Source organism: Hylaeus anthracinus, unplaced genomic scaffold (assembly GCF_026225885.1).
Source record: "Hylaeus anthracinus isolate JK02 unplaced genomic scaffold, UHH_iyHylAnth1.0_haploid 12002, whole genome shotgun sequence".
Classification (NCBI taxonomy): Eukaryota; Metazoa; Arthropoda; class Insecta; order Hymenoptera; family Colletidae; genus Hylaeus; species Hylaeus anthracinus.
The window spans coordinates 14710950-14731809 of NW_026534349.1; the positions used below are offsets into that span (position 1 = coordinate 14710950).

At 33.9% G+C, this 20860-nt stretch overlaps 3 protein-coding genes and 1 long non-coding RNA gene across 6 annotated transcripts in view; 1 reads left to right on the top strand and 3 right to left on the bottom strand.

Moving 5' to 3' along the window:
• LOC128891727 (uncharacterized) overlaps positions 1-20860 on the bottom strand; it is a 190111-nt gene that overhangs the window by 18258 nt on the left and 150993 nt on the right. The window lies entirely within an intron of this gene.
• On the bottom strand, positions 682-6713 carry LOC128891702 (zinc finger protein 32-like). The gene is made up of 2 exons (XM_054151423.1): positions 6337-6713; positions 682-5923 (listed from the first exon to the last, which is right to left on the bottom strand). Exon 2 carries the CDS (start codon positions 5795-5797, stop codon positions 4754-4756), a length of 1044 nt encoding a protein of 347 aa, XP_054007398.1. The 5' UTR covers positions 5798-5923; positions 6337-6713; the 3' UTR covers positions 682-4753.
• LOC128891718 (zinc finger protein 385B-like) lies at positions 7477-19500 on the top strand. Of its 2 annotated transcripts, none has more exons than XM_054151450.1 (6): positions 7477-7896; positions 8135-8331; positions 8671-8809; positions 8880-8909; positions 10245-10384; positions 18686-19500. In XM_054151450.1, the coding sequence occupies exons 2-6, from the start codon at positions 8143-8145 to the stop codon at positions 18719-18721; spliced, it is 534 nt and encodes a 177-aa protein (XP_054007425.1). In that variant the 5' UTR covers positions 7477-7896; positions 8135-8142; the 3' UTR covers positions 18722-19500. The 2 variants fall into 2 exon arrangements, with proteins under 2 accessions (XP_054007425.1, XP_054007424.1); XM_054151449.1 differs by lacking the exon at positions 18686-19500 and adding an exon at positions 10464-10686 and having other exon boundaries at positions 7726-7896.
• LOC128891679 (dynein regulatory complex protein 1) lies at positions 11049-17811 on the bottom strand. Of its 2 annotated transcripts, none has more exons than XM_054151365.1 (11): positions 17623-17811; positions 15219-15327; positions 14387-14737; positions 13755-14152; positions 13318-13534; positions 13123-13249; positions 12828-13042; positions 12287-12435; positions 11754-11974; positions 11258-11646; positions 11049-11189 (listed from the first exon to the last, which is right to left on the bottom strand). In XM_054151365.1, the coding sequence occupies exons 3-11, from the start codon at positions 14681-14683 to the stop codon at positions 11127-11129; spliced, it is 2076 nt and encodes a 691-aa protein (XP_054007340.1). In that variant the 5' UTR covers positions 14684-14737; positions 15219-15327; positions 17623-17811; the 3' UTR covers positions 11049-11126. The 2 variants fall into 2 exon arrangements, with proteins under 2 accessions (XP_054007340.1, XP_054007339.1); XM_054151364.1 differs by lacking the exon at positions 17623-17811 and adding an exon at positions 15706-15857.

Genomic DNA, 20860 nt, shown 5'->3' on the forward strand with positions numbered 1-20860 from the left:
CATCCGCGCCACAATTAATCTTTAATTATCGCGTGATGATTAAACAAGTGACCATCACTGAAAATTTTCATTTTTCCACTTCTCGATATATCATCGTACGAGTACTATCGATAATAAATAACGGTGTAAAAAATAATGGTGAAAAAAACCAACAATTAAAAAATGATTAACATCGCCAGGAAAGTGATTACTTTTCTGAAACACATCAATTTATTTAACAAGATTCGACGTTAACCGAACTTAAGTCGCTAATAACCATTAGTAATTGTTGCGACTCTAAACGTATATTACAAAATAAATAAATAAAATACAACCTTTTATCATCTTTTTACTACTATTGTCGTATCAAAATACTTGTATGGTAACCAAAGAATACGTTTACAAAAGTTATCGAACACAATGTTTACCAGTCCAGGATGAATATTTCTACCACGTTCGGGAGGCTATGTTTATTAAAAATTTCAATTTACATCTCGTTATCGACGACTATCCACGACCTGTTCCATTCCAGAACAGAAAAACAATTCAGATTATAAGTGATTAACAGTCGGCGCAAATTTTCCGGACAACCCATTATTAATCTGGAGTAAAAGTTATCCTAAAGAGAGCAAACAACTCGAATACTTCTATTTCAATCGATAGAATAACAACGTATATAACAAAGAAGTGCTCGGAACAATATTTTTTTGTTTCTTAGTAGAAAGGGTCTCTTTTATTTTCACGGATGGAAAGAATTTGCTTGCCCAGCACCGTGAAAGCGCATATGTATCGAGGAAACGCAGAAATAAGTATTAAAGAGAGGAGTAGGGGGTTTATTAGAAAGCGAAAAGATGGGACGAGAGAACTAGAGAGTATAAAGAATTAAAAACAAAAGTCGGACAGAGAGAAAAGAAGTAAAGAGATCGTAACGAAGGATCGACCGATCAATTCGGAACTACAATTGTTTTGTTTTCTTCTTAGGTATTCCTACGAGCTACCTATTGTATTTACAATCATAACAAGCTACAAAATATGTATATCGTTATGTAATTAGGAGCTGCGCGAACATATGCACGGAGGCTTTAAATCACAGCATTGTAGTACAATTAATATTTCATAGAGCTGTACAATGACTAGCCAGCATGAAGAACGTCGCTTTTCTTGTTCTCATTGCACCTAAGTTATCCGAACGAAACACGGGAAACGTGCCTTTTTCATTTCACGCGCGAAAGATACGATCGTGGAATATTTTCTTTTTTTCTTTTTCTTTTATTCCTCTCCACCTCACGGATGCAAGCAACAATACGTTCCACGCGTAACCGAATACGAACAAAAACATCAACAAATGACACAAAGAACAAATATCGTTTTCCCCTCTTTCTGTGTGTCGCAATCCTTTGCGAGTAAATCAGTCTTGGCCCGGTGACTTCGCGTCTCGTTTAAATCAAAAGCCTCAGGCATACGCGCGCAGAGAATTGTTCGTCGTTTTATTTTATATATATATATATATATATATATAATATATATATATATATTTTTTTTTCTTTTTTCTTTTGTTCTCTGCGAAGACTAAAAGACCGTCGGAACAGATCTCTACGATATAAGGAAGTTCGAGGCACGCTAGCGCGAATATATTTTCTCTTTTTTCTTGGTTTTGTGTTTTGTTTTTTTTTCTTGTTTTTGTTCTGTTTCTATTCGAATCGAACCGTGAACCCGCTTTACCCGCCGTCGGAGATGGGCAGAATTTTACTCGAATAACAGATGAGAAGAAAAAACATTAAATTCGATCGAACGGTTACATTTTCGTTTCGTTTAATTTAAATTGCAAAAGTTTGCGTTTTTTCATTTGTTCTTTTTTTTCTTCTTTATTTTAATTGTATACGAATTTTGCCGTATCTCTATTACGCTGCTGATTCGAAAACACTCGAAGCGCGCACGCGCTACGTTCGTCCGTCGCGTTTTGATTCGTTATTAACGCGCGCGCGATCGATCTTCTATTTTCGTTTTATCGTCGAAAACGAACAGACACCGCGCTGGATCGTACGCAAAAATTTCCGAAGGAAACGAAAGCTTTTTCGCGGCTGTCATGGTTCCCTCGCTTGTATCTAAGCTTCGTGGAGTTAGTGATAAAAGATTAACAATAATCGTGATAATCGTATTAATCAGAACGTTAATAATAATAATAATAATAATAATCGCTAAAACTAAGCTCTAACGGTAGTTAAAAAAAAAAGGAAAAAAAAAAGGAAAAGATCAACAGCCCTGCTATTACACTCCTAGTACTTAGAACTAACACGATCTGCACATTCGCTCGTCGTTTTTTTTTTTTTTTTTATAATACATCCGTATATATATGTATACGTATATACAATATGTATCTGTGTGTACAATACACTTCGATATGTGAAAAGTAAGTACACCCATGGAACTGATTCAAAGCCGTGTAATTGTCCTACGCGATAAAAGAACACCGACACCGTAACGTTTCTATCGTTCATGTAACATACATACATACGTACGCGGTGAGCTACGAAGAATTAGTACGAAGCAGTGGCGTAACTAAGGCTGCACAATAAGAGTCCCGATTTCGATACGAACGAAAAGCAAATATGTATATCGATTAATTTCTAATTGTTTTTTTAATCGTATACGTTTCGTAATTACAGACTCTGTAATAAGTAGCGAGTACGGAAAAGCCCCATAATTTTCCCACGAGAAATCTTTTATTTCGAGAGCTACAAAACAAATATATCAAATCATTTTTGATTATTTTTTTTTAATTCCACACATTTTTTTTTTTTTTGTTGTTGTTGTTGTTGGTAAATATAAGTTTTGTTCCGTAAAATTGTGTAAAATAATGTTTTACGAATTTCACTGGTTGTTCGTCTTTCGCGATTAAAAATACCTCTACCATTTTCTAATATTATATAATATTCAAAAGATAGAGTTAACTTTCCCCTAAAAGTATCCCAGAATTGGTAGTTGCGCCACTGGCTCGAAGGGTAGGGAAAGAACTGAAGCAAGGTGAAGAATGAGGAAAGAAAGAAGTAGATGAAACGTGAGAGAAGGAAAATGACAAGAGAACAAACTTAAGATCAAAGCTGAAAAAAAAGCCATGGTGACTACGTCACGGGTCCTACCCAATACACGCGCTATGGACGTTACTAAAATGAAGCAACGTTTGCGTTTTTTTCTAATAATAATAGTAGTTATAGTAGTAGCAATAATGATAATAATAATAGCGAGAATAATATATAGTTGGGAGAATGTCAGTGGTGGTGGTTGTGGTGATGGTAATGTTAGTGAGAGTATTAGTAAGAGTAGTACTAGTGTTGTAGTAATAATAGTAGTAGCAGCGTTAGTAATAGTAATATTCTTATTTTTGTTTTGTTTGTAAAAGTAATAGTAGGGTGTCTACCAAACACCTTCGGTAGAGACCAATGTCCGTTAAATTCTGACAGCTACATACGCTCCGTGACATTGCTTTCTTATTTTTCCTCGTTTTGATATCATCAAAATAGTAAACCAATAGTTTAAACGTTGTAGATAATAATTACTATCTATATCACAGATCCAAGTGACTAAACTCCTTTAAAAATATAATATAAATATGTTATGCGTATAATGGTTCGCGCATAATATATATACACACATAGATATATATATATATATATGTATATGTACTCGCAATGTGATTGAAAAAGAGGTAAATCAAGAAGTGCGGAAACTTGGAAAACTCGTGTAGAAACGTTATTCGGGATAGTTTATGCTAACATCGATGTACCACGACGAAGATCGATAAAACGAGGAAAATTCAGCGATCGAGGCGAATCATCGATCGCTGCTCGAGTACGTCCCTTCGAACGGTGCTATTTAATTTCAGAAATAGGCAAAATTTTATTGGAATAAAATTATTCGATTGAATAGCGTAAATCTTTATCTATCCAACGTGAAATACTTCCATGCTACAATTTAAATACTAATTTTGATTAAACGAGTAACGAATAAAAATGTGTTTCATCTTTTATTCGTTATTCGAACTTTTCATCCAGATAAGAATTTTGCCCATCCCTGTTTAATTCTCGTTAAAATATACGCTCGTCAACGTAGCGATCCATTATATGGACCGAGGGGTGACCGAATACGTGCAAAATGGCAATCAATGTACAATTGATTTGCCATTCTCTTCTGTTCCTTTCTAAAAAATTGAAACAAGATCGGTGCGTAAAAATTGTTTAGTATTATCAATCCACGATTGGGGTTAAGCATCCATCGCGATCCAGAAAGCGGATGCTCTTTAGGCACTTTGTTCAACCAGCACCATTAAATATGACACGCGATCGAAGAGCCCGCGTTAGAACGCTGACGTCGCTACGTTCGTGGTAAAAATCGTCATTGCTGGCATAAACTGGCATTATCAATTGTTGCGTTGAATATATTCGGTGTACGAGATCGTAGGGCTCGTATTCGAGTACTGAGCGTACAAATATAGTGCAGGGTGAAGCCCTGGTGGAGGAATGCCGCGATGCAGTTGATGCGAATGATGATGCGACTCTGATGATTCTATAGGGGATGACATTTGCGGGTAGAGTTGGGAGTTGAGGCTATCCAAGGAACTGGAAGAGCCCGTCGTTTGGTAGACACTCTGCGATGGTGTGTGCTCGTGAGACACAGGTGAATTAAGTGTGAATGGCGAAGACGCCGAGGTGGGACATACTACTTGCTGCGGTGACTGGTGTTGCGGTAAGGACTCAGACATACTGCCATCTAAACACTAGTTGGTGGTCTGCGGATGTAGCAGCGGTAGAGGAAGTTGAAGATTGTTTTGCTTCGCTAGACTTGCAATCTCTGCTGCGATGCCTCCTTTGGAACCTGCCAAACCATCCAACGAAGACGGTCCTTCACTGTAGCGTAGATCACAAACAGGGCTCTCGAAACCTGTGCCCGGCGTACCACCACCAGTACTCTGCGGTGTCGGTGGATTGTGATTTGTATTGCTTTGATTCATATCACGGTGTACTCGATTTTGATGTCGTATGAGATAACTATCACGTACAAACGTACGTCCACAGATGTTGCACTCGTACGTTGTACTTGCAGTATGGGTACGAATGTGAATTGCAAACTGACTCTTGGACGTGAACGTAAGAGAACATCTGTCGCACACCAAAGGCTTTTCGGCGACGTGACTCCAACGGTGTGCCGTCACGTAGCTCTTTACTGCAAAACGTTTTTGACATATATCGCAGGCGTACGGTCTTTCTCCAGTGTGCACCCGCTTGTGAGTATTGAGACTACTCTTCTGCGTAAACCTTTTCAAACACAGCTCGCATTGGAAGGGTCGTTCTCCTGTATGCGTCCTCATGTGCACTTCTAAATATGGTTTACGGCAAAAACTGGCTTCGCATACTGTACAATGATATGGTTTGTTGCCCGAGTGAAGTTTCATATGTACATAATACGATGAAGCGGAAGATAGCACCTTGCCGCATACTTTGCAGGGCTGTGGTCTCGACCTTGAACCCTCTTTAACAGTTTGTTGTCCCGTTGACTGACGGCTCGGAGTCTCCTGTTGCACACTTTGACTTTGTTGTCCCTGCTGTGCCTGTTGACTTTGCTGAGTTTGTTGCTGACCCTGTTGCTGGCTTATTTGTAGCGACGTTTGTTGCTGTGGCTGCAGATGACCTTCCTGCTGAGAAAGGTCCTCTCTGTCATCGGATAAATTCACCATGGAATTGGAACCATCCGAACGACTCGAAGCAACAGAATAGAAGCCCATAGGCTCGCTTTTGATTTGTTGTTCGAACATGGATGTCATTATGTCGGTCTGCTGCGGCTGAGCCAGCTGTTGCGATTGTGGCTCCTGCTGCTGCGCTGCTTCTTGATGGGGGAGCAGAGTCAGGTTGCGCTTGACAAGCTGCTCATATCCCGCGTACCAATCCACCTGTGTGACAGGGAACCTCTATAAATCGCCATTCGAGTTGCTCAGTCGCAAACGCAAAAAGTTGCGTAAACGTGGATAGCCTCGTAATTTCCGGTTCGTGGAATACTCAAACTACGAACGTTAAGCGTTGTCAGGTTAGATCAATCGTTTTGACATTTATCTTTGACAAGTGACAGAAGGTAGCTGGATGATCAGCTGATTGCATAACTTTTACGCGATGCGCTCGAAGACGGCGCGATACCGTCGTCAACAGAACGTAGCCCAGCAGCGAGCAACACGGGCAACTCTATTTTTAAAAAAGCGACAGTCGAAACGGCGGAATATTTTGACTGCGAAACCGGATTCTTCGCGAGCACTTTGCGAGTGGGGGTCGCTTTCGTTGCGGTCGAAATTGAAAGCATCGTTCTACGAACCTTTGCTAATGTAGTAGTCTTGGGCTAGGGTCGAAAAACGTCACGCCTCATCGAGCGCACGCCTCCCGTTCTCGAGCGGCTTCACGGACAATCGCGAAACATTTGTACGGCCAAATTGTTTTTCTCCGACACAAAATATAAGATGGCTGCGACTATATTTCGCGACCGTCACCTATATGCACTCGACAAACACACGCGCCTAAGTACCGACCGACGATATTCACCAACTTTTCTAATTGGCTGCCCTTCTTAAGCCGCCAATATTATATCTCTGCTACGACTGACATATCGCGACTTCGAAAACCGCTGATTGGATCGATCCCGCGCTAAGCTTTATTCACCTGTTTGATTTTATGCAGATTTTATAGAACAAAATTTCTCAATACCGAATAATATCCAAGTTCCTCGTGATATAATCGGATTTTTCCTAGCAACTCGGTGGATATCTGTTAAAGTACTCCGTAAAAAAAGAAAACTTTGAACAGTGGCGTAACTAGCAATACGGAGGGGGTCCTGCGTGCTAACATTTACGATGGAGATGATTTCAGTATTATTCATTTTAGATTTCATTTTAAGTGTTATTATTTCTTTAATTTTCAAAGAAAACTGATAAATAAACCTAGTACATCCATATTTACTATATTAAACAAAAATCTTGTATAAAATATTTCTAGTAAGACAATTAGATATTTCACGTTTGAGCAGAGCTGTGACAAGGCAGGGACAACAGGGCCACGAGGCACTGGATTCCATATTAGAGATCTGTAAAAGTAAACTAATTTGAAATAAGTCTTTGTCGTCCGCTCAATTTACGGAAATAATTTAATCTATTGTATTGTTCAATAAAATTTGAGACAATATTTCTTTTTGACGACGATGCAAAATACTCGTACAGAATATATTTTCGGCTAATTATAATCGAAAATCCACGTGTTTCGAACATAATGCACATCTTTAGTTACGCTACTGACTCGAATTGCTCGTTATTTTCAGGTTTCTTTCTCAAATATAAATTTGCACGTGTCTCGTACAAATTTCAGATGCATAATTAAAAATGTGGCATGTAAAAGTTCGCATGGAAAGCTAAATAATTTTAGTAAAATACATGATATTTATTACTAGAATTATTAATGTATAATATTATTTACACGTACTTTTCTCGTAGTTTCTCCAGTGCTTAGTTAGTACAAACTTGTAAAGTACGTTTGTTAATAACATGTTGATAGCAATTTCAAATTCGTTACAAATTGAGCGCAGTATTTCAAGACGCGATACATACAATTATTAAACACACCTTAAATGACGACACGCTAGGAACTCTCGAGGTTTATTAGCCTATCAAATGTAATTTTGAACTCTAACGCCTCGGATTAATATTCCTAAAAAATCAGGCATCCAACTCGAAGACTTCCATGTCCGACGTACCGAAGGAAAGATCTATTTCATTATAAACACAATTGTCTGCTAAATATCTTCATTATTTTATTGAAAAATTAGAGCTTACTACACAAGCTGAACAGTGTTAAGTTTTATCGGAATCATATTCGATATCCTATATAAGTAGGTATATTCACAACACTATTACAAATAAACAGTTTGCAAAATTATGTGTATTTTGTTAAAATCGAACAATGATTTCTAATTGAAATTAATTTGTACATTTTATAAATATATTATCAATGTATTCATTTATTTTCTAATTATTTCATTTTTTGTGGAATATAGTTTAAACGACATTTATTTATTTCACAAGTATTAGATGTGTATTATATAGATTTACTTGTGTATTAAATTTTAGTTAAAATAATGGCTGTATCTTCGGAAGATGTAATGAGTCAAAGTCTCGATGATCCTGTGACCAAAGCGGTAGTAGATAATATAATGGGTAATTTACCTACAAAGAAACCTTTTGTTCGTTGCAACGATTGTGATCTCTCATTTACAAGTCAAACAGTATTAGATACACATTTACAAGGTGCTCGTCATGCAAAACAGGTTTGTGAAAACAAAACACAATTGGATTTAGAAAAATTGAAATATGAAATAATAAATGTGTAGTAAAAGAAACGTTGGTAACTTCTGAAGCAGACAAAGAATGTCTAGACAAAACACCAATTAATTTTTGTTGTTACTCTTTTATTTTAAAGTATTAAACCTAGAACTCATTATTTAATTTATTGGAAATATTATTTTGCTCATGGAATAAAGTAGTCTGGATATATAATCATATCACTAGTAAATAACATACTTTATATACCATTCATTTTAATTGTTGGTTAGAAAAGAAAAGAATGTAATAAGTTAGAAATACAGAGAAGTATGCTCATTTTATAGATTAGATCCAAAAACATAATGGCATCACTTGAAGAAACAAAAATAGCATTTACAAAAGATGAAGAAACAAATGGACTGAAATGCAATGTGTGTAATGTGTGTCTAAATTCTATACAACAGCTTCAGACACATTTAAATGGTATTTTATAAATAAAAGTATTTTGTAATTCTTTGTGTTTTTACAAATTTAAAGACATTCTTTCTTATAGGAACCCGGCATAAAAAGAAAGCCATGAGAGGTAATAAATCCTGTGTTGTACGTAAATCAGTACAATATGGGTTTAGATGTAGTCGCACTATGTGCATGGATAAAATAATAGAAAGAAATATTGTTGTGCTAATCTACTGCCTAATATTGTTTACATTTGCATGTTTAATAGTACTGTTAACTTTTGCTTTTCACCTATTTCTCTAAACTAATATAAAATTAACTGTTCGATGTTTAAATAGCTTTAATCTAGCAATTGCTACTGGAATGCCTAGTGATATTTTCATGCTTGTCATAAATTATGCGTCATTGTTTACTATTTATTATTATACACTGTTTATTATTTATTATTATTTATTGCATATTATTTATTATTTATTTCTGTCAGACTGAAATTGTATATTTACTACTTATTTGTTTAAGAACATAGTGCCATTGAGAACTCAATAGCGAGTTATTTAGTTACATATTATGATTAATAAAATTCATATTGTTCATAAAATAGTTTAATTCTTCCTGTTTGTCAGATTCCTTTTATTATTTAATTTTACATATACCGCAACTTCCTTTTATCGAATGAATGAGTATGCGCTACGCTTCATTGTTTATGCTTTATGTAATGAACAACAACTTATAATTTTTATATGGCGAAATTATTTTCTTAATCACATTTTTATTTTGCAATGTAAGTTTATTATACATTTTTAATATTGTGTTTTCATTGTTTAATATAAATCAAGATAAAGTAAATTTTTTAAGAGCACTAATATGTGAGTGTCATAACCAATATGTGTTTACTTTTTTTTTTGTGGTTATATTATAAATTATACTAAAAATTAAAATAATACAAAAATACAATTTACATTACATATTAATAGCTGTTTCAGGAATACTTACAAATTAAATAATAATTAACACATTCTTAAAGTTAAAACTTAAATGATATAATTTTTCGAAAATTTGAATTAATGATGGAACACTGGTTTTAATTCGCATATACTGAAACTAAAATGTAAACCTGTATTACGCTATATTCAGAAAAATGCAGTATTTAAATATGTAAGATACACAAATAAAAATTAAAAAAAAGATATTTATTCAGAAGTACTCTTAAATGGTTCTTATATCTTATATATGTGTAAAAAACATTTTTTGATATTTATTTTAAGAAGTAAGAAATGCTTGTAGATGAATGCATACACGTACACATGTACAATTTTTTAATTACGGCTTTTGTTACAACTGTTTACATTAATGGTTGCTTTTTCCATAGCATGAATGTAGTGTTCAAGCTGATTTATTATCACATTTGACCGCTTCTGCGGTTGTGATACATAGATAGTGTTGATCGCACATTGATGCTTAGGTGGGTGGGGTGGCAAAGAAGTTGGCAGTTCAATGACGTCAACTCCCATGAATGTCCAGGAGAACTCTACATCTAAGGGTGTATCGCTTTCATGCAACATGTGCAACAAGATCTTCAATTCCCCAGCACAATATAATGTGGTATGTTACATTTATTGTTAAAAAAATAGAAGTAAATACGTGGTAATTGTTTGGTAATATAATTTACATTACATTACAGCATATAACATCAAAGAAACATACTAGTAAATTGAAGCAAGCAAAAATTCAAAAAAAGAAAAGGTTCTTTCCATATTGGAAAAAACCTAAAACTGATGTCAACTCAAAAATCCTTGTACAATCACTATCAAACAATTTTGTATCTGGAGGTTTCACAAATCAGACATAAAAAAAAGTTGTAACAAAATCAATGTCTATTTTAATATATACACAAATTACTCAGATGTACATGTTTTATTTTTTAAAGAAAGTAAGGAAATCAATTTCAGTATTGTATCACTTGATTGAATCATTTTTGCATTTCAAGACTAAATATTTAACTATGCATAAGAGTACGCCATATATACTATGTTGTTTGTAATTTCATTCGTGATCATTCATAGTTTATAGTATTCTGAATTTTGTATCACTCTCACCACACTATTTCTTTATTATATATTGCGAGTATATATTTGAAAGGAACTGAATGAAACAAAAATTGGTACTAACATAATTTTTATTCAAAGTATTTACGAGGTAGTTGATCCTTCCTCTAGTCTTTATTATAAATAAAATAGCACAAAACGGTCTCATATATTGTATAAATGTATATACATATGTCCATCCAGATAACAATTAAGAAATATATAATGATACAAATGATACACCATACTGTTTATCTTCTTTAATCTTGAAATATATGTTGAAGAAGATTTGTATCTTTTTCTGTTAACTTCATAGTTGTGGGCTAAAAATTAATTATGTGTAGTATAGTTGGAAGTGTTTAATAAGTTATTTTATGTTGCCTAGTGTTACCTCTGCTGAATAACTTTTCAATAAGTGACTAAGTTCTGCATTTTGTTTTCGCAAAGATTCTGTTTCAGCATTTAACTTATGCCTCTCTTTTAATACTTCATAATACTTTTTAAGACCAATCAGCAAGTTATCCCAGAGACTTTCTTTCTCTGGTGGAAAGATATTTTTATATCTATGCCAAAATTCAGTTATATCTTCCTCAGTTATATTTCGTGATACTGTGGCCTTTACCTGAAGAACCTTTTTAGCAATATGTATAGTATTTTCTTCCTTCTTAATAAATTCGTATCTCTCTACAAATTCTCTTAAGGCATTGGTCACAAATTCGGTTTCAATCACAAGCAAATGACCTTTATCGCATACTAATAGCCGCTTTGATTTACCATCTTCTGCAAAGAGAAGACAAAAACATTGTACATTTGAGTTTAAGAAATGTATGCCAAAGTTGGTAAACGATATAAGAAAAAAAAAGATTAAACTGGCTTTTAATTTATACCATTGGCAGTTTCAATGATGCCTTCACCAATACAGGTTGATGCAACATGGACATCCTCGGATGGTGTTTTTGTTAAAGAAACTTCCGGTGTACTACTTACAACCACTGTGTCCTCCTTGTCAAGAAATTTTGTGGAACAAAGTGCTTCTTGTACAGCTGTGACTAACTTAGCTTCTTCTAGATCAGTTTTATCATTTCCGCAGACGGAGAGTAATGTGGTCCTACAGTTTGGTATTTCATGTTTATAATCTTAAAATAGGAATACTAAATTCCATTAATTAGATAATAATTTTACATGGCATTTTATAAAAAAAATCTTTGTGAAAAATAAAAACGATAAAAACATTATATTTTATTATTCGACAAAAGTATAAATTATACGAATGTTTTCGATCTTATATCGATATTAGATCGAAAAATATTCGATATCGATTTTTTCAGTGGTGCTAGATGACGCTTAGGCGGAGTGTTCATTTGACTACTAATCATCGTTTTATTGTAAGTTACATTTGATTACGAAGCTTTTTACGTACATAGACGAAGAAGTTTCTGTAGTTTTATCAGATTGTCCACAAACGCTCGGTACGCTCACAGTTTTGATCTCACACGTAGGACAATGTGCATACGGTAAGAAGAAGTTTAACAAAAATTGAAGGTCTTGTTCTGATGTAATTTTTAATGCCTGAAAATACCATTATTTGTATTCAACTTGTGATGGATTATAATGTGGACTTCTTCGTTTCAGCTTTAAGAGCAGTACGTATTAGAGACGTTCTTATTTGAACGACGTTCAGCCTAAATTGAAAACTTTCACGATAACTTGATATCTTATTTAATTATAATTACAGGTTATAACGATATTTTTTTACTTTTATATTTTTATATAATTAAAATAAAAAGTTTTTCATTGAAGGGGAATTCAGATACAGGATGAAACATCTACTAAATATATGGACTATACTTATTCTATATATTTCTTTATTTAAATTAAACGAACTATTAAACTTATGTATAATAGCTATATACTATATTATAATAGTTTAGTAGCTTCATTGCTAATTTAAGAAAAATTACCTCAAATATTTTATCCAGTCGAATTAGTAATTTGTCATTTTCTGTGTAGTCAGAAAGTAGTTCCTTCAAAGTGTCCTCTATGAGGTAATCACATTGATTGGAAACTAGTTTAGCAATGTGATTCAACAAACGTCGTTCCAAATTGATCTCTTCCAAAGTTGTTGCTGGTTCATACAACTTGGACATTAGTTTCTTCTTCCTTGTTTCCTCTTTTTCTGAAAATATGGACAGAAAATTCATTGATTATGATTATACTAGTTTACTTGCAAACATAAACCCACAACAAAAATTGTACCTTGTTTTAAAGCACACATAGCACCACAATACGACGGCAAGTCTTCTTTTTTCAGTAACTTTTGTGTCGGTGGTTTCCATTCCACCCCTAACAACTGTTCATGTATAATTCTGTCTGCTGTTAAAATCTAAGAAACACTTGTTTAAAATAGCAATTCGTGCAACCGTTTTTATTTTTAGCTCATGCTCACTGTACCTTATCGACTAATTCATTGGCAGTGTCAATATTCATATCCCAAATTTGCATATACTTTCTGTCATTGACACTTGCTAGATGATTAGACTTTTCCTCCAGATCTAGTATAGCTTTTTGCGATTTTAAAATTTCGTTTGTCAGCTTTTGAATTTCCAATCTTGTGGATTCCTCCAAATCTGTATATGTCTTTTTTAAACTATTCATAGTATCCTGAAGTCTGAAATACGAGAATGCAATTAAGTTGATCAACTCGTTAATATTTGTTTATGATGAGAACCTGTGAGAAGTCGAAGTTATGGTTTATTTTTTAACAAATTTGAGTATATTTATAATTTATTTTTATATAAAAATCATATGAATGGTATATAATAAATGAATTTTAAAAGTGTCGATAATATTCAAATGATTGATATGAGTGTTTCAATACTGATACTAACTTGTTTATTCTTCTCTTCTGTTGATTCTTAACAATAATATTTTCTTCTTCTCGACACTTTAGCACGGCGTAATTGTAATCCAATTTCTCGACGTTCATCAAACACAAAGCTTTCATATTTTGCACCTCTTGTTGAAGTTGCTGTATCTCCAATTCAAAATTGATCTTCAGTCGCCTAAACTCTTCCTGGTGTTCTGTAATCGCTTTCTTCATTTCTTCCTCGTATTCGAGCATTATTTCTTTCTTTTTTTCTCTCGCTTCAACGGTGTCTTCTTTATACTTCGCCAACAGTGTCTCCCATTTATCCTGGGAAGTTTTTAGAAGCATCTTGCGTTCCGATTCGATGACATTTTCGACCATCATCAACTCGTGGCGATACGCTTTGGTCATCGTGTGCACCTGCAGGAAATATTTATCGTCAAGTATGAAATTAAGTTGGGAATATATAATTAAATTTGACTCATCTAATTGTAAATATAGCAATCCCTCGATATAAAGTGATTAACTGGGCTCACTGGTGTTATTTTATCAAGGAAGGTTCTCGACATACCGTGTAAATCGATATCATGGGTTTTTATTTATTTAAAAAAAAAAATGTAATGTAAAACGAAACATGCTTTTAAATGAACTAACTTGGTTTTCCATTCTTTCGACAAGCACGTCAATATCCTCGTTCTGTTTCTTCACTTCTTCGGCATACATCGCATCGGCATTCTCTAATTCTTGCTTCAGTTCCGCGATTAGGGCATCCTTTTTATCTAGGATTTCGAGACACCTGGCATTTTGAGCTTCTAATTCATCATGAATATCTAACGGGTCTTTACAGGCAAGAATATCAGGCCACTTTTGGCTAATCTCAAGGTACTTTTCCATACACTTTTTGTCTTCTTCCTCGAGTGCCGCCAATAATCTATCCCTCGTCTCTTGCATTACCTTTCGTCTCTCAAGTTCCCTTGCATCGTTTGCCACTTTTACCGCCGAAACCTATCAAAAATTCATTATTATTTAAAGTATCAGTAATAAATATCTTATTTATCATGGATATTATATATTATCTAATTTATCATTTATATTATATATTACTTAAATTATCAATAATAAGTTCAATCGTTCACATTTTTCACACTTTTGTATATCAATATTTTTAATTACAACCTCCTCCTCCTTCTCCTCCCCCCCCCCTCTACTCTTTCTTCTATAGGTATTGTACTTTCAATTTACCTTATATTATTTAAGACATTTATTCTGCCTACTATTTAGGAGACCGTTTTGTTCTCCTTTTTTTTCAAAAACTACTAAAAACAATCTACGTACATTTGTTTAATATTTAAAATGTTATACATATGTAATTACAAACATGAATGTTCTGACTAGTAACGTGTTATTTTATTCAATAAACAAATAATTACTTAAACGGATTTAACAGTTAGCTACAAATTGATTTAAGGTATTCATATACGCGTACCACTTCGGTTCCTTCTGCAGCCAATTCTTCCAGAGCATTTATGCTATCAAGCACTTGCTTCTCGATAGGTGTTATATCCTCAATTCTCTCATCCTCGGGTTTTGACTGTCTGAAAATAAATATATAAATGTCTTTTACATAGAGAATTACTTTACTTTTAATTTTATAGCTAATTATATAATATCAAAACAAAAAGAATTTTTCTAACTGGAAAAATAAATCGAAAGCAAAATAGGAATAAATCTGAAAAGTCGAACTTTAAATTCTAACAATACAAAAATTGACAAATCTATCGCTATTAAGAATTTCTTCGTTAAAGAAGAATAGAAATTAGCAATTACAAGAAATTATACGATATATGATTAACCGCATGTGCAAATGTATAAATATATTAATTTAAATAATTTTGTTCTCGTTGAAAAGAACGTATATTCGTTAAATTTCTATTATCACAAGTTAAAAATTGAACATCTTGTGTAATTCTTACTTAGACAGTGCATCTAAACGTCTTTGAATACGAAGTTTACGTGCTAATTTTCGTTCGTTTGGATCGGCTGATAAAATAGATGGTTCGTCTGATTCATCCATGATTCCTGAATATTTTTCGGTAAATGCAGACATGTTTCGATGTATAAGTAAAGTTATTATAATTGAAAATTCGATAACTTTTATGCTTTGAAGGTATATACGTCCGGTTGAAATTAAAATAATTATAAAAAAGGTTAACTGCCACTGCCACGTGAAAACTGATAATGAAGGATAACAATTACACGCATTTGAGGGATTCAGGAGGCTGAAATAAACAACTATGTTTGTTCGATACAAAATTGTTGTTTGTGTTTACTGTTGGTAACTGAAAGTCATTCGTATTTGCTTCCGGTAGATGACGTTGTGTGTCACTCGAATGTGTCTTCTTACGACACTTACGACTCCTCCATTAGCTTACCAGGGCCTACACATTGATCAGTTTAAACATTGTACAAATTAATTGCAAGTATTTTATAATATACTGAGACACATACACACATCTATCTAATTTGCTCGAATTTCAAGATATTTGATGGATTATAATACGGAATACAGCAACGTATGTAGCAAACATTAATCCCTGTCGTATTTATATTCTTTTGTTAGTATTTTAGTAACAAAGAGTATATGTACGAACTGCTTTCTTTGATTATTATTCGAATGTGATGAGTATGTGCAAGATGTGATAAGTACAACCGATTTCAACGAGCACAGCATTGTTATCAAAATTAAATATTTGAAATCATTTATAACCCTATCCCACCATGAGTCTTGCTCTGGCTATATTATAACCTTTAGAGAAATAAATTATGTATGGTAAATGGTTCAGTGTCGAACGAAGATAGAAGGTTAGGTGACAAGTAGTAAATTATCGTTTTAGATACACAGTTCCTATGTTTGTTTTAATGCACTTAATTAGTCGATACAAGGATATAAAATAAAACGTTTTCGATTATTATACGTAGACAGGCCTTCTTCAATATTCAGAGGTTATCTAAAAAACATTTTAAATATTTAATTAATTTCTTATGTGGTTTCTTATCATTGTCATAAATATATCATGAACACTTTACATTTCTATTATAATTTCATTTTTAATACATGAAATTGATTTTAAGGTAATATATCTGCAATGATTATTATTGTTATCTTATATACGGTGAATTACACGGAATATATCGAGTATTTAAATGAGTTGGAACTTTTCACAAAAACGTAGTAAATAATTATTTGTGGGTTTATTTAATAATATGCAGCACGTGATACAAATATTACATTCGGTACAACAATCTAAATTTTAATAACAAAGAATGACGAATACGTTAAGGACAAACAAACAATTCTTAGAATATTTCATGATAAATATCATGAATAATTAAATACACACTTATTAGTTAGTTATTTACTAATTTAACGTGTTAAGGTCTTGCGAATCTACCTTTACCTTATTTTATGTTATAATTACATTGTACCTATCGCTTACATATTATGGTCTTGTACTGTCCGTATATGTATATGTATATAGATTTTCCTTATTATCAACATTCTTTAATAAACAATTTATATAAATCAATAAGACGATCTTAATTTAAAATTAATTAACGTAAATGTAAAGAAAAATTGTTTGTCTGTAAGTATCGTACGCAAAAATTCTCTGTTTCTTTAGAGGGTAAAAAGGATGCATTTGAAAAAGTTTAGCAACCACTGATGTAGGAGGTGTCTTATAAATCACCAGCACAAAACACGCAATAGGCGTTTCTCATTCGAAACGTTCTCACAACGTTATCGGTACAAGACAGTCATGAAATTGGCTCCGTTTTCGGACGAAGCGTTTCGAGTCCGACAGAAATCGCTTTCTCTAACCTCGATGACGTACCCTAACCGACAAACGGACGTTTAGTATTGTCGCCAATAGAGTGTAATTCCGTATGAGTAGACCGTCGTGAACCATGAGAAGACGGTACGTCACGAAAGAATAAACGAACAGTGGGTCTTGTAAAGTCAAAGGCACTACATCGACGTCATGAATCTACGACTTTGACGCGATTTTAGCGGAAACAAGATGGAGCAAGGGCAGGTCCGGCTGAACGCAGTCTGGCGCCCTTTCCAACGTGAAACGTTATTGTCCCCAATATTTTCATTTATCTTTGAATATTTTTACTATATTTCGGAAGAAAATAAAAGTCGAGTCGATAGAATCACGCGTTGAGTGAAATATGATTTAAAATCTAATTCTTATCAGGACTTCAAAGTTACTTTGAAAATAATTTGTTGCTGTTTTTACTTGTTACTTTTGTACTTTAATTAGCATTTAGGACAATGTATGTTTAATGTTTATATTTTTGGATTTATTACAGATTGTGTTTTACAATAAGGGAATTCTTTAAGTAAAGTCGTGTGATTAAAGCATTAATATGGTATACCAACAAAAATGAAACTTATTTATGGTCATATTCTTTATTTTATCGCGTGTAATTGATCTTTAAAGAAATCTTGTATTATTTTTGATTCTATCTGCAATATTAATAGAAGAAATTTACAATTTCGTGATAATATCATTTCAAATCACCGTAGAAAATATTACGTTTATCATGTGAAACATAGAACGTTAATTAAAAATGTAAATTCTTTGTTTGGTTTTCTTTATAGTAACTTCAGGGCAAACATAATAATAACTTTTGTACGAGTTACTTCCATCGTAGGAGAAATAGTATTATGACGTCAAAGAAACATCGAACTAGGCGACTTATCTCACAATAATTGTGATCTACGGTATTTGCACACAAAGCGATCGGTCAGGTGAATTTTTTCGTTAAGTCGTATGCGCCATCGAGGGGGCGCGTTTGTTTGATCGTTACTTCCTTGATTAGAGAGCACGTCGCAAAGTTAAGTACTTTTATTTTCGTAATAATCCGATTTTCCGTCTTTATTCTTGGTAGAAAGTACCAATGCCCCGGGTAATTGGCTGCCCCTAAACCGGCCCTGGAGAGAGCAGGATGGAAAGAGAGAGCCGTACAACAAAGATGGCGGTCGAGAGGCGTCGGTGGTGGAGGCACGAGGTAGGAGGTAGAGGACGAAGAAGCGACAGAGTAGGAAGAGAAGCGCAGAAAAGAGGACGGGACGACGGGGTGCTGAGTAGTGATGGGAACAATACCGAATCAATACTATCGATACCATAACGACATTGGTCAGTCCTTGTGTTTAAAACAAATAATATGTTTACAAGCTGAATCAAGCTTCTGCTATAAATATTAATTTTGTGCCTTTATATTCGATCATTTATAACCTTAGGTTAAATCCAAATACTTATTCGCCATTTTGTTACGTTAAAGTACCAATTTTCTCGATTTTATCTCCACTACAATGAATTTATATGAAACTTGCATAATCTAAGTATTAACCTGATAACACAACTTATGAACATGTATAAAATTTTACTTATTATTCTTCTTCTAACAGATTACAAATGTACTTGATAATTATAATAATTGTAGAAGAAAAACAATAAGAAAAATTTTGTGGTTACTAAAATTCGTATAGATGCATTGTAATGGCTACCAAGTTGATACTTAGGTTATGTGAATAGAGACATTGAATAGAAGGTTGGAACTTTAATCTTTAATGCATCAAAATGACGAGTAAGTAAATCTGTTTAAATTAAAGTTATAAGTGAATATAAAGGCACAAAATTAATTTCTACACCGAATAAATATTTGAATATTTTATATTTCTATTAAATCTAAATTTATCTTGTTCTCAGATTTTTAAATTCACTTTGTGTTGTGGATTAATTCTATCTAAATAAAATGCTTGGTCATTAGTTGACCAAGCATTTTATTTAGATTTCCGAACCCATTTTCTTACAAGAATGAAATACCGGTATTACCTAAATATTTGGCCAATTTGCTTTACTCTATTTACGTTTCAACATGATACAGAACTTATGAAAAAATAATAAAATTATTTACATATGTATATGTAGCTACCTCCACCTTTAGTGAACAATGATAATTACTCTAATTATAATAAATAACTTCTTTGTTTTTATTAAGTTGAATTATTAATATTTGTGGTGAAAATTGCAATGAAAGCAATTGTTTATCTTTATTGAACGTTAAACGTTTTAATCTACTGTTTGGATCCTCCTCGTTAACCTTTTTAATTATTTAAATCAACAACTGGTTCGCGAATTGTTATCGAAGAGGGTCGAAAGTAAAATTCAAAACGTTTAACGTTTAATAAAGTTAATCGACTGCTTCTAGAGCTTATAATTTTATTCGTTCGTATTAAAGTATTGTTGTTGCTACTACGTTTAGCTACGTTTGCTACTACGATTTTATTCTAGGTTTCGATTTTCTTATTCAATTTCACTTTATATTGTTATTTTTACAATCTTTGAATTTTTCAAAGTTTACGTAGTCTTATGTAGTTTACGTTGATCTTTTAGAATTGTTTAGAATTGAACTTGACCAACGAAAATCTAGAAATAGGATTGGAACATTCGAAGAATATATTTTAACTATGGTCGCACGAATTCTCTTTGTCTTGTTTATTTAATTTAACTATTTCAAAGCATTATGGTAAATTTCGTCATGATACTTAATAAATGCTCGAATGCTAGAAAATCCAAGTTACACTTGTATCGGTTGCTTTGTTATCGAATTGTTCGAGCATCGTGGACACGTAATCGTGTCAGAGCCATCGCTGGCGCTGGGTGATTCGTTAAGAGGTGTAGAGGGGGGGAGGAGCGACGATCGGAAGAGACGGGAAGAGCCAGGAGGAGAGGTAGAGCGTGGCGAGAGAGATAGAGAACTGGCTCGCAAGGGACGAGCGCGGCTGGGGGGGGGGTTCGGGTTAGCTCGTTCGACCCGTTATCCCTTCTCTCCGGGAGTCCCGAGTTCTCCCCTACCTGTCCTTGCTTCGATTCGAACGAGTCTCCTTCCCCCCCCCCCACAGCTCTCCCCACCGGGACGCACGAAAAGTTTCCCCCACTCGTGGAACACACTCCACCGGCTGGCGGGCGACGATCGCGATTGCAAGCCGCCCGCCGCTTCTTCGTGGTAGACTCGTTTCGTTCCCCTGCGCGCTGTTCCCCCACCACCGGGCCAAACAGA

What these genes read in the sequence shown, in the direction of transcription:
- LOC128891702 (XM_054151423.1), bottom strand. Translation starts at nt 5,797, where the DNA reads ATGACATCCATGTTCGAACAACAAATCAAAAGCGAGCCTATGGGCTTC.
- LOC128891718 (XM_054151449.1), top strand. Translation starts at nt 8,143, where the DNA reads ATGGCTGTATCTTCGGAAGATGTAATGAGTCAAAGTCTCGATGATCCT. An exon ending in GCTTCAGACACATTTAAATG is followed by an intron (nt 8,810 to 8,879) that starts GTATTTTATAAA and finishes TCTTTCTTATAG; the next exon opens with GAACCCGGCATAAAAAGAAA. An exon ending in TAAAAAGAAAGCCATGAGAG is followed by an intron (nt 8,910 to 10,244) that starts GTAATAAATCCT and finishes ATTGATGCTTAG; the next exon opens with GTGGGTGGGGTGGCAAAGAA.
- LOC128891679 (XM_054151364.1), bottom strand. Translation starts at nt 15,839, where the DNA reads ATGTCTGCATTTACCGAAAAATATTCAGGAATCATGGATGAATCAGAC. An exon ending in CAGAAGAGAAGAATAAACAA is followed by an intron (nt 13,535 to 13,754) that starts GTTAGTATCAGT and finishes CTCGTATTTCAG; the next exon opens with ACTTCAGGATACTATGAATA. An exon ending in TGAAAAGTTATTCAGCAGAG is followed by an intron (nt 11,190 to 11,257) that starts GTAACACTAGGC and finishes ATTAATTTTTAG; the next exon opens with CCCACAACTATGAAGTTAAC.